Raw genomic sequence first — 14,280 nt, 5'->3', positions numbered from 1 at the left:
TATGTATAAATTAAATAATCGACAAAACTTTAAAATATTTACCGATTCCAAATATTAATTATCGTACCACGCGAATAAAAGTAAACCTTATTTATTTAACATTAATTAAAAAATCCATTTTATTTTCACCGTCCTTTTCCATATTATGAACCAGTGAGTATTAATAAATTTATTTCAAACAACCTTCCATTAGGAACTGTACTTCGCATTGAGATATTGTGCTATTTTGTGTATGGGCAATATCTCCCTACTTGCCAGATTCTGACCCACACAAAAAGTATCTCAGATTATCTAGTGATGGCACATCAAAATATATTCTGAATTGCAAACTGCATTTGATTCACATTAAAAAATTACTGCACAACATATCCGACTTTGATATAGTCCAGAACACTATCCTATAGGTACAATGTACTAAAAAGTACAGTGGCAGGAAAAAAACACCTAAAAAACATAAAGAATATCAATATTAACTTCTGCCAGCAAAGAGTACACAGAACTTGATCAAATCATAAACAAAACTTTTTATCTACGATATCATTGATCCACGGTAAATTTTATTGCCTTTGTTTTATCTCAAGTAAATAATTAGAATATTACTTTGGTACCAGGCTCTACATATCTAAATGATAAAAGAATGATTATCAATCTGGTACCAGGCTTCAAATTATCCCCTGGGTAATAATCGTTACCTTGAGCAACATCACAAAACAAGAATCTGAAGTTAGCATAAAAATAAACATAGTTAGTTTGCAGCAAAGATACATTAAACACAAAATTTCCATTTGACCATCTACAAAACTATTAAATTTTTTGATCAAAATCAAAACTTTACTTTCAACTTCAGGTCATCACCCTTAAAGTTGCATGCCAACAGAGAAGCCAACATTTTTTTCAAGAATATCAACTTAAAGAAAAATGTATCAAAGTTTTTAGAAAAGTAAAAATATTTACAATTCAGCTAATAATTTACATGTTACATGCAATGATTGACTGACTTTGCAGTATTTATCACCATATTTCTACTGCCTGACTAATGTAGTAAAAGCTTCTTTTTTTTGCATACTTTGACATTTATTTGGTAATTAACATAGATTGTAAAACTAAAAAGGTATTTGCAATTTGCAAATTACTTTCTTTATTCACATGAAAACATTTTTACTTTTAAATACATTTTTAAAAATATTTCATGAAAATTTAATGGCATGAATCTGGAGGCATGCTGCTTTAACCTTAATTTTCACATAAATACATGTAGTTAAAATGCCACAATGCCATATTGACCAAACATTATAATTTCAAAATCTTCCATGCAGTAATCCAATAGTCACAATAATTATTTCATATAAAATTCATTTCTATCATTCCAGTATATCTAATGCAAATATGATTTAATCAGTATTAAAAAAAAAATTCTCCACTATCACCACACCATCACGTAGTATCTAAACTGAACAGATATTAATTCCGATGATATACCGACAAAATATTTTCCAATAAAATACCTACCTGACATCTAAAATCTAATTATGAATAGCAAATCTGTCGCATTTCACAGGTGACATTCCGTAGAGCAGTCACTAGATATTTGATACATTTATTATATTATACACTGACCCGACACTATTCTGACACCATTCCGGCACCAATTCACGACACAAACAACAGATTTATATTTGATCACATTAAAGTGTGATATTTGTATCAATTTTCTATTCAATAAATGGCCGTCACCTTTCAATTCATCCATCATCTCATAAATGTGCAACACATGTTTGTTATCTGATTTAGATGATATTGTGAAAACAAAAAATTTGCTTTTTAATTTGTTTGACATTTTATATCCCCCAAAGGGGCATTGCAATCCTTTTTTAAAAACAGTAAACCTATTGCATAAAAAAAACCAAAAATTTCCCCAACAAAATCCTTCTTAGTAAGTTTAAAACCCCTTAATGATAATACTGCCAACCGGGTTGATTAAAGGCACTTTTAAAAGGTTTGACGTATATTTCAAAGGGTAGCAAGCCCCCCCAAAAGTTAAATATGAAGTGCATTGCAATCCACATTAGTACAGTAAACCTGTTTAAAAAGAAAAATTTCATAGAAAAAGAGAAGGGGCAACGGGGCCCCTAAAAGGGAAAATTAAACAATAAAACAGCTTCGAAGACAAGGGCCCCCCACCACTTCCTTTTTTGGGAAAAAAAATTTCAAATTTTAAGTAATATCTCAGACAGTTTTAGATAATTTAGACATTGACATACACTTAACCAACATTGAAGAAATCTAGGGATACTGTTGTTTTGAGTGGCATGATGTTGATGATGAACAAGTGAGTTTCATGTTCTAGTTTTTACTCTGATCGATTTTAAAACACGATTTGATCACCTCTCTGTAATCAGTCCACATAAATGGCTTTCTTGGGAGGTTCCAACAAGACCCTCTGAAATAATTAGCCCATGCTTACTCATATTCGGTGATCTGAGTCCATACAACTGGCTTATTTGGAAAAATAATGGACTTAGTGACCCCTTTAACACCTATGTGATTGCTCTTTCTATTGAGCTATTTTGATATATAGAACAAGGAATTCTGAATGTCTCAAGTAACGATCTTCAGAAAACCTTCAGAAAAATGATAACCAACCTCAGATCTCAACAGCGAAATTATAACAAAAGGATCCACTATTTGTCTTCCAAATGTGCAGCTATTTTAAAAAGAAGGAATTTTTGTTTTGAACAATATGATATTTTCCAGCGTCATTCATTCTTCAAACTGTTGCATTTAAACAAAGACAAAAATAAAAGAATGAAAAGAAAACATAAAACTAGACTGGTTCCATTTTATTTCTGAAAAATCATTGTCTTATGATTTTATATCCCAGTTAACCCAAGTCTCCACCTAACATAATAAGAAATTGAGATAAATGGCAAATAACATAACAATTTAATAAAATATTATAAACAATTATACAGGAATGCGATCAGACAATAGCATAATCAATAGTACGCAAGCTTTTTTTAAACAGAAAACAAATAGCACCGAGTACAAACAAAGATATTGACTATCTTGCACGTAATATAAATAAAACCAATGACAATTCTATAAAAGGGCGCTTTATTCATCACCCAATTAATATTAGAATGCATTGTAGTTCAGAAAAAAACTCAGAATTCAAATTATCTATTTTGTTTTCCTCGGAAATTATCAGATGTTAATCAGCATACCTTCGGAAAATGTTATTGAACATCGACACATCAAATGGGTTTTTGAAACATAATAATGTAATTACATCAATGATATACAGTAACATGAAAGAGAATTTAGCTGGAAAAGAGAATATTAAAGCTGTTACCATGCAAATTTTTGTTTTCTACAAACTCATTGGATGTTTTTGTTTTTCATCATAACAACACAGAGCCAGCTTAACAATAAATTTTGTAAAAATTTTCTACTAATATTACCCGAGCAATAAAGAAAAATATTTACTGATACGTCCATAGAGTACATTTTTATGGAGAGCAAACTGGGAAACGGACAAAAGCCCTCCCGACAAAAAAGGACAAGACGGACATTTTCACGGGAGGGCTTTTGTCTGCCTTGTTAATTTCACGGGAGGGCTTTTGTTCGCCCTGTCATTTTCACAGGAGGGCTGATGTCACACAGTTAAAATCTTGTAAGCGAAATAAGTGTTTAAATACAAGTTCTCAAAAATCAAAACTTTCTGAAAGTTATACTCATTTTGAGTTACAGTCGAAAAAAACTATAATTAATGCACATTCATAAAATCACATGTTTGTTTGATTGGGTTTGACGTCACATTGACACAGTATAGGTCATATCGCGATATTGCAGCTTTACTGGTGGAGGAAGACCTCAGGTGCCCTTCCATGCATTATTTCAGGCACAAACGGGCACCTGAGTAGAACCTGACCGCGGTTCCGTAAACTCGCTGGATAGCTACTTCACATGAAAGAATCCAAAGTCCCTGTTGGGATTCGAACCCACAGTGGTGAGGGGCAAGTGGTAAAATCACATGTAAAATCAATCAAAATGAAAACTCTTTTGGTCAAACTTTGCCATATCAAAACAAGATGGCTAAAGTTTGGCCAGAATTAAAAAACTCCAAATGTTCAGCTTGCACTACAAGTTACAGTCAATTAAATCGCCTTTTTTTAAATTGAGTTTCTTATCCCCCTTTAATTCAATTTCTGATATCACTTATTTGTACATTCATTCAGTTTGATTTCATGAAGATATGCTGTAAATATGTACCACATTAGATAAACATACTTCAGTTCTGTTCTATTCCATCTAAACAACCTTGAAGGTAGCAACAACACAAGAGCTATGTAGTAAATCATAGATAAACAATCTCCATAAATAAACATCATTAACTGGTAATTGGGGCTTATCACATGAATTTATGGGCCCAATTAACTGCCTAACCTTTAACATAAGATATGCTAATTAAATCTGAAGTTTATAAATATGAAACATTAAGCCAGATTGATTTAGCCTGAGGGTTTCCTGTATTGAAGTGCATTTCTTATAATCAAGTTAAAACAATGGATGCAGCCTATGTCAAACTATTAAAATTAATATATACTGTATCTAATTAGTTCCTTGTTAGTTGAAAGGAAAAGAACAGTTAACTATTGATTGCTTCTTTTGTGGAATTTTTAAAAAGGAATCACATAAACATTATATCAACTATTCTGATACAATAAATAAAATCATGAAATATATACAATCTTTATTAAAATTTAATTGGTTCATGAAATTCATATGTGTAAAAGATATTGTAAGCTAGATGAAAAAATAGCCACTAGATGTATGGTCAGTAGTGTTGTAGTTTTAGCAAGGCACCTGGTTAAGGTTTGATTTAATGATTCAGTTTGTATGAGAATTGAGACCTCAATTGTTGTCATTATTTATTACTATAAATCTGTTAGGGCTAGATTGTGTATCAGTCTGGGAGATTTTAGTTTGGTAACTCTGTCAAAGGGTACCTGCATAAATTATGGACAAGAGGCCTGCAATTGTTGTGTTTAGGGAACTCAATCATTGGTTATCATCATAAATATTCCAGGAATCAGTCTGTTTCTGGTACAGTTACTTGATCAACACTTGTCGTCATAAATATAGAAGGCTTAAATTTGTCAATTAGCACTAAGATAACCTCCAAATATGGAAAGTCAAGGTATTTCATATAAATACTGGGGGGCATTCAAGTTTCTAGATTGAAGAGTCAAGGTTCAGGATTCGAGATTGAAGTTTCAAAAATGAGATCTTAAGAGTTAGATATAAAATTCTCAGTGACTTATCGACCATGTGTGAGGAAGAAAAACTCTGTAACTTTAAATATTAATTGTAGATTAGAAATTTAGGAAACTTTAAAATAAATAAATGGTGAAATGAAACGGAAAACAGTTATTGTTTATTTTATGCAAATATGTGAAATTATGGAAGTAGTAGAAATTATAAATTACAAGAGAGAAGAATTTATAACAGTAGTCAGTACCGTCTAACTGGTAAAATAAACATATACATTGCAAACACTGATTACTATCCAGTTATCTGTCAAGGTTTAGATTATTTATTTGAATAAAATCAACACCCCTTAATTCTGAACAACTTTTTTTTTTGTCTTCAACCCCATAAGAAATTAACAACCGTTTTTACACAATTCATATTAAGAATTTACAATGAATGATTCCTAAACATAAAGAATGCAACAACAAACAAGAGGGCCATGATGGCCCTGAGGTCGCTCACCTGTATATAGGCCCATCCCTCCCCAACCCCAAACCCCCCAACATTGCAGGGCCAATTTTAACCTAAGGGCTTTTATTTGCACAAACTTGGTAGACACCCATAAGAAGATGTTTCATGCTAAACATCTAAGCTCTAGCTCATTCGGCTTTTTAAAAGAAGATTTTTTAAAAGTTTTTACGATACACATATAGTTAAAAACAATGACACCCCTGGGGCCGGGCCAGTTTTGACCCCAGGGCTTTATTTGAACAAACTTTGTAGACACTTACTAGAAGATGTTTCATGCTTAATATCTAAACTCTAGCTATTTGGGTTTTTTCAAAGAAGATTTTAAGTTTTTGCTATACACATATAAAGAAAATCAATGACCCCCGGGGCGGGGCCAATTTTGACCCAAGGTCTTTTATTTGAACAAACTTTGTAGACACTCACTAAAAGATGTTTCATGCTTAATATCTTAACTCTAGCTATTTGGGTTTTTTCAAAGAAGATTTTTTAAGTTTTTGCTATACATATATAAGGAAAATCAATGACCCCCGGGGCGGTGCCAATTTTGACCCCAAGGCTTTTATTTGAACAAACTTGGTAGACCCAGTATTAGAACATGTTTCATGCTAAATATCTTAGCCATAGCTCTTTGAGTTCTTTAAAAGAAGATTTTTTAAGTTTTTACTATATGCATATAGGGAAAATCAATGACCCCCCAGGGCGGGGCCAATTTTGACCCCAGGGCTTTTATTTGAACAAACTTGGTAGACACTTATTATAACATGTTTCATGCTAAATATCTTAGCTCTAACTTTTTGGGTTCTTTAAAAGAAGATCTTTTAAGTTTTTTCTATATGCTTATAGGGAAAATCAATGACCCCCTGGGGCAGGGCCAATTTTGACCCCAGGGCTTTTATTTGAACAAACTTGGTATACACCTATTAGAACATGTTTGATGCTCAATATCTTAGCCATAGCTCTTTGAGTTCTTTAAAAGAAGATTTTTTAAGTTTTTACTATATGCATATAGGGAAAATCAATGACCCCCCGGGGCATGGCCAATTTTGATCCCAGGGCTTTTATTTGAACAAACTTGGTAGACACCCATTAGAACATGTTTCATGCTAAATATCTTAGCTCTAGCTCTTTGGGTTCTTTAAAAGAAGATTTTTTAAGTTTTTACTATATGCATATAGGGAAAATCAATGACCCCCCGGGCCGGGCCAATTTTGACCCCAGGGCTTTTATTTGAACAAACTTGGTAGACACCCATAAGAACATGTTTCATGCTAAATATCTTAGCTCTAGCTCTTTGGGTTCTTTAAAAGAAGATATTTTAAGTTTTTACTATATGCATATAGGGAAAATCAATGACCCCCCGGGGCGGGGCCAATTTTGACCCCAGGGCTTTTATTTGAACAAACTTGGTAGACACTCACTAGAAGATGTTTCATGCCAAATATCTAAGCTTTAGCTCTTATGGTTTTTTAAAAGAAGATCTTTAAAGTTTTTTCTTTCGGTTGCCATGGCAACCAGAGTTCTACATGGAATTAAATTCTTTGAACAATTTTTAAAGGTGACCACCAAAGGAACATTCCTGTGAAGTTTGGATGAAATTGGCTTAGTGGTTTATGAGGAGATGTCATTTAAAGTAAAAGTTTACGGACGGACGCCCGATGAAAAGCGATCACAAAAGCGATCACAAAAGCTAAAAAGTAACCACAAAAAGTTACAAAAAAAACCCACCAAAACTACTTACCCCTTCAAAGGAATTTAATAATTTTTTTCCACATAAACTAGAACTGCCACTATCATGGCTTGAATACCCCCGCATACCACTTTGTCAGAATCAACAGTGGCCATTTAGAGCTCAAGGACAACCTCCCTGCCAAATCTGAGGTTACTAAGCCAGTGCATTGCTAAGTTATGTATTCTACATGCTTCAAATGTGAAAATGTCAAAATCAATACATTGCGGACAGGACATTCTTTCGCAATTGAGAAGAAAAGCTTTTTTTTGTCAAGGTCCCTGTGACCTTGACCTTTGACCCAGTGACCTCAAAATCAATAGGGGTCACCTTATAGTCATGATCAACATCCATACCAAATATGAAGACTGTGGGTCAAAGGAATCTTAAGTTAATGGGTAGACAAACTTTTTGAAGTCAAAGTCCCTATGACCTTGACCTTTGATCCAGTGACCTCAAAATCAAAAGCGGTCATCTACTAATCATGATCAACATCGATGCCAAATATGAAGACTGTGGGTCAAAGGAATCTAAAGTTATTGGGCAGACAAAGTTTTTGAAGTCAAAGTCCCTGTGACCTTGACCTTTGACCTGGTGACCTCAAAATCAATAGGGGTCATCTACTAATCATGACTAACCTCCATGCCAAATATGACGACTTTAGGTCAAAGGAATCTTAAGTTAATGGGCGGACAAGCTTTTTGAAGTCAAGGCCCCTGTGACCTTGACCTTTGACCTGGTGACATCAAAATCAATAGGGGTCATCTACTAATCATGACTAACCTCCATGCCAAATATGAAGACTGTAGGTCAAAGGAATCTTAAGTTATTGGGCAGACAAGCTTTTTCAAGTCAAGGCCCCTGTGACCTTGACCTTTGACCTAGTGACCTCAAAATCAATAGGGGTCATCTTCTAATCATGACTAACCTCCATGCCAAATATGAAGACTAAGGGTCAAAGGAATCTTAAGTTATTGGGCGGACAAGCTTTTTGAAGTCAAGGCCCCTGTGACCTTGACATTTGACTTAGTGACCTCAAAATCAATAGGGGTCATCTACTAATCATGACTAACCTCCATGCCAAATATGAAGACTAAGGGTCAAAGGAATCTTAAGTTATTGGGCGGACAAGAAAAAACCGACGAACGGACGGACGGACGGCCGGACGGACGGCCGGACGGACAAGCTGATTCCAGTATACCCCCCTTACAACTTTGTTGTGCGGGGGTATAATAATCGTAAAAAAGTTTCGATAAATAATTCCTATATGTTTCACTTAACCTCCTAACTGTACTACCATCAACACATGAAACCAAAGTTATTCAAATAGACTAATCTCTTTATCAATCTATGAATGAAATTCAAACCATGATCACGCTCGTGAATTAAAAATGAACCGACCGCAGTTGAATTAACTGCGCGCATTTATTAATGAACTACTACAAGAACTGACAGTTTGTTACACTAGGATGCTACATTTGAATAAAAGTGTCCGGTTTCACCAAAAAAAACTTAGTTAGGATCATTTCCATGAACGTTAACATAATCGTGTGCATTTCATAATTACGCCCTTTTGTACCATTCATGCAATTATATGCACACTGGTATATATTACATCTAAAAAAAAAAAAAGAAGAAATTCTACACTTGTTCTGCGCAACTTTAAAATATAACTTCAAGGTCTTAACCTTTACATTACTTTCCAGTCAATAGTCATGCATGGCAATTAAATTAACCCATTTACCATGCAACCAGTGCAAACCAAGATCGGTCGGCACATGCCGTGTGGTCATTGTCTGCCATGGCATCCGCAATTCTGAGTGACAAGTCAGTAAATATGTTTCCTGTTTGCTTTTCTGAGTCAGTACCTGTTTTAAAATATTCCCTAAAATGTTAAGTGGTTTTGTACAGATTGAAAAATGGACAAGTCTAATTAAAACATTTTGTGTGGTATAAGGGCTCATAAAGTCAGAATGAACATAATAAGTAAGTGATTTGTTTAACATTGACTGAGGTACTTAAAGCACTATATATATATTTTGCCAGTTTAAAACTTCACTCAATAAAAAAACAAGCTGAAAATACCATAGTTATTAATGGCAACAAGAACAAAAATATAGAAGAACATTGAAGAACGTTTAACCAGCATTTGAAAAATACTTGAAAAAAAGTCAATGTTGTTTTAAAAGCGGTGACAATCTTGTTTACATACCATTCATCCTTGGTTAACTTCAATCAAAATAATTATATTTCCCAACTGCATGACTTAATTGTAACATCTGAGAATAAACATGATAAAATATTTACTTTAAAACACAAGAATCAAATCACTTGTTTGCAAACATTTAACTAACTGATATTATAAAACTGCACATGTCCAGTTTTTTGGTGAATATAAGTTGAAAATGGCAAGAAAACCAAATTAGTTTAAATGCAAGGACTTAAAACAGAAAAAAAGTTAAAATGGGACTTAAAAAACTAAGTGAAATGTTATGACAGCTAGGACTGAAAATTAAGAAAAAAAGTTCAAATGAGACCTGAAAATCAAGGCTTATCAAGCAAAATGATGAAATTGTGCTAAACGCCATGAGTAACTTTTCTGAAATTATTACAGGGAACCAAAACTAAAAACTCTTGAGAAGCATAAAAGGGGATAATGGGCCTTTAAAGTATTATGTTAAAAGTATGCCACAAATAACAAATACCCTGGTTTAATTATGCAAAAAAGAGAATGACAGAATAAAAAGTGCATGTAAAAAAATCTAGAGGCACATTTTTGGCATCAAATGAATAGGTCTCTCTCAATTAAATATGCCATATTCATAACATATTAACATTTGCATAAATTAAAAATTCTGCAGCTGCCTTTCCGCTCCATATTTACATGCTCATTTGTTATAGTGACAACAGCAAGACCCAAAAAACACCCGCATTAAAATAAACATAATAAATAACTTTATGTAATATTGTCTAGTTTAGCAATCTATGCCATTATTGTGTAGTTTCATTAATTTTTGTCTAATTTTGATATTTATGTCATCATGTATGACCTATTTTTCATTTATTACAAACTGCAAGTTTTATCATTCTGTCACAAATAGTTTTCTGTTTTGCATAATCTGACTTAACTACTTTCCTTCCTTTTTTTTGTCATTTTGTCAAAAAAAAACAAATTTCTCTGTATAAACAAATTAGAACGAAATTTTATCATTAATATCAGTCTGCGGTAATTAAGAAAACGTAAGTTTAAGTGACAAGTATAAGTTTGAAAATGACATAATTTTGAGCATTAGTATACCCCATGGCCAGTCTATTATAGAACCTTATTCCAGGTACTTGGTTTGGATTATATGGTATAGGAAAGAAATAATTTATTTTCAGACGAACCAATTGAGAGAGAAAATAGGACAACATAAGTTTAAGACTTAGTGTCTAGCATAAATTTGAAAATGATAAGAATATAGCTTATTAAAACTCTCCTTACCTCTCAAAAAATACCATACATGTAATGTAACAAAGTGCTACTGCCCATGACCACAATATACCATAATTTTATATGCAATGTCACCATTAAACAATTTTTAGGAAGATAATTGTATCGACCATTTCTTAAACAATGACATCATGTATTGACCGCATAAACAAAGAGAGTTCTGTAATAATTACTTTTATCTTATATATACAGATCTTCTACAAAATTCCTTAAGCCATTATTTATCTCACAATTTCATATTTGTAAACAGTTTTATCTGATATCATTATTTACTTTCAGATAAAGTGAAATATTTGCTACAATCTCTTTATCATAATGATCGATCAAAAATTTTATTCAGCAAATTCCTAAATTCAGGTCTAATCCCCAGAAAAAGTAAATGTTTAATTTAAAGGGTGAAAGGTCAAGTCTACAGAAGCAACCTTTTCATTGGTCCATTTGGAAGATTCAAAAATGAAAATCAGCCAATGAAATTCAAGCATTAACCAGACTGGTATAAAGTCTATACCACCAAATTTATTGTTTAAATAACTTATGATAATATCCTGGTTTAAAGTCTTCAACTTAGACATAAAATTAGAATTGGGACATAAAAGAATGACAAAGCAAATAGAAAATGTTGCCACACAAATTGAACCCAAAATTCCATTTAACTGTTGGCTACACAATTTCAGTATTTTGCAATTTCAGTTGCTTACAAAAAATTCCAATTTCAAAGTTGATAATAAAAAATTCTACATATTGAAAGGTTGGAAGTTCTCTTCTAAATAATGAGTAAAAAAAATTTTTTTTAAAAAAAACATGAAACCCCTTTCAAAAAAACCCGCCATATAAAAAACAGGCCCAAACATCTTAAAAGTAAATGAACAGTAAAACCCCGAAATTTTGATTTCAAAATCCCCTAAAAACCAAAATTCCCGAATAAAGTCATGTTTTCCAATTTTGAAAATTTAAAATGCTACAATTTAAAAATTCTGTTTTTCAAATGGCCCAAAATTTTTAAAACCTACGATAATTTTTCAATTCAAAAAGCCATTCTTGAATGCCAAAACCTGATTTTGAAAATTTAAAATTTCCCCTAACCAATTTTGAATTTAAAAAGCCCAACTTTATTCTGAAAAAAAAGTGCCCAAAAAACTTTTTCCTGAAATTCAAAAAGCCAAAACAAATGCCAATTTAAACAATTTTTGGGAATTTTTAAAATCCTATTTTCCCGGAAATTCCCGAAAAAGTAAGATAAAATTTTTTTTCTGAATTAAAAGCATACTCCAATGCGAATTCCCAAAAAACCAATATTAGCAAAACACAAATCATAAAAAAATACAAAAATTTCCCAAAGTTCTTAGATATCCCCAGGGAGATTCCCAATGAAATTTAAACTGGGGAAACAATGTTTGGGAATTTTTAAAAAAGTAGTAAATTGAAAAAAAAGGTATTCATTTTCCCCCAAAAATTTGATTAACAATCTTTTTCCAGCCCTTGATTTGTTTTTTCTTCCACTCCCAATTTTGTTTTGAGAGGACAAATTGTGTCACATAAACAAAGCCAGTTTAAATGAGCACATTTGGGCATTGATTAAAACAACTGTGGAATGATTGATTAAAAAACCATGACGATAATTGTGATTAATCTTATGTTTATGACACAAATGTTTATTTTCCCAAGTCAAGTTCTTTCTCATTGTCAATTTCTGAGCAATTTTTTTTCAAAGAGTGAAAACTAATATTGCTCTGTGGAATTAACCAGCATTGCTTCAAAATGATTAAAGGATTTTGTTTATTTTTCTTATTTTTCTAAAGTGCCTCATGATGGGGCACTTTGGCCCTAAAATCTTCAGAGTAAAAATATGTTCATTTTCAGAACTGATATTATGAACAGCCAAACAATAGAATTAAAGTTAGAAAACAACAAATACAGAACAAAGCTATGTTTGGACAGTAACCAACCAAAAGAATAAAGTTTTATGATAAACCAATCAAAACAATAAAATTTTATGGTTTGACCAATCAAAAAAGAGTTAACATTTCACCCCTATTACTCAATGTACCAACTGACCTTATATCATACCATTCTTTAATTTACGACCTTCTTTTTCTTCCTAAATCACTTTGATTCCGATCTTAAATTTCATTAATAGCACGCTTATTTTTTTATTACGGAATCCTTGAACCAGTCATTAACCAAACTTGATACCTCTTTTATGACAACATTGATAAAAGTGAGTCACAGATTTATGACGGAAAATCTCTCCATGCACGGAGTTCAAGCAAGGACAGGATTGAGGTAAGATTGACGACCATGATACCAATCACAGATTATGTATAGATAAAATAATTGATAAAAATGGTAGATAAAAAACAATGCAAACACTCCAGTTGTCAAAAGATGTGTTAACCTTACAGGTGTGCAGTGTCACAAAAAAAAGACTTACCAAGATCTTGTGTCAAAAAAGCCTTCATTTGTATATATTATAAAGTTATACATGCTCAGTTTAAAAAAATACAGAATATCACAAACTCTTACTATTGGTATACAGAAGATATGACAGAAGAACATGGGTTCTTTGAATTCGGAAAGGTTCATTCTTAACAAACTCAGGTTCTTTGAATTTTGGTGTGGTCCATGGTCCATTGCTTAAACAAACCCAGGTTTCTTGAATTTAGAATGGTCCATTGTTGATATAAATACCGGTTTTTCGAATTTTGTATGGTCCAATTTGTTGATATGAACACAGGTTTTTTTAAATTTAGAATGGTACATTGTTGATATGAACACTGATTCTTTGAATTTTGAAAAGTCCATTGCTAATTAGAACCCAGTGTTTTTTGGGTTTTTTTTTTAAATTAATTTGGAATGGTCCATTTTTTAAGCAAACCAAGTTTCCTGACTTTAGAATTGTCCATAATATTATGTTTAAGGGGTTTCAATATCAAGAAGTTGTAATAGCATAGCAACAAGTTAGACTTCATGCATGTGTCTAGAAGGCTACAGCTGTGAAGGCTAACCAAGTTGTTAAAGCTGGCCTGGATGTGTAGGTTGGTCTGGTTTAATATTAAAATTCCCTCACCTACTTAAAGGACATTTCAAATTCAAAAGCAGGTCCAGTAAATTATTAGTCCTACAAAATTTTATATAATGTTACTTTGAGATATTTTTACTTCTTGGCAAAGCAACTTCATATCGCAGTTGCTCAAAAACCCATCGCCTGTTTCGTTTCTGGCTTAACTATCGTAAACTAAAACAAGCCTGTAATATCTCATATACTTGAATAGTTGAT

The 14,280-nt window shown here is 32.5% G+C and overlaps 1 protein-coding gene across 2 annotated transcripts in view; it reads right to left on the bottom strand.

Moving 5' to 3' along the window:
• LOC132721821 (homeobox protein 2-like) overlaps nucleotides 1–14,280 on the bottom strand; it is a 75,128-nt gene that overhangs the window by 21,791 nt on the left and 39,057 nt on the right. Inside the window, exon 1 of one of the 2 annotated variants that reach the window (XM_060706194.1) lies at nucleotides 7,523–8,710. The exons of the other annotated variant lie outside the window; for it this stretch is intronic. Within the exon in view, the coding sequence (XP_060562177.1) occupies nucleotides 7,523–7,597 (75 nt within the window). The 5' untranslated portion in view covers nucleotides 7,598–8,710. Of the gene's footprint in view, nucleotides 1–7,522; nucleotides 8,711–14,280 lie in introns of those variants that run through there. 2 annotated transcript variants of the gene reach the window in all.

Source organism: Ruditapes philippinarum, unplaced genomic scaffold, assembly GCF_026571515.1.
Source record: "Ruditapes philippinarum isolate M1 unplaced genomic scaffold, ASM2657151v2 ctg3765_1_1_1_1, whole genome shotgun sequence".
Lineage (NCBI taxonomy): Eukaryota > Metazoa > Mollusca > Bivalvia > Venerida > Veneridae > Ruditapes > Ruditapes philippinarum.
The sequence above is the reverse complement of the archived record's forward strand: the minus strand, read 5'-3'. Positions and strand labels throughout refer to the sequence as shown.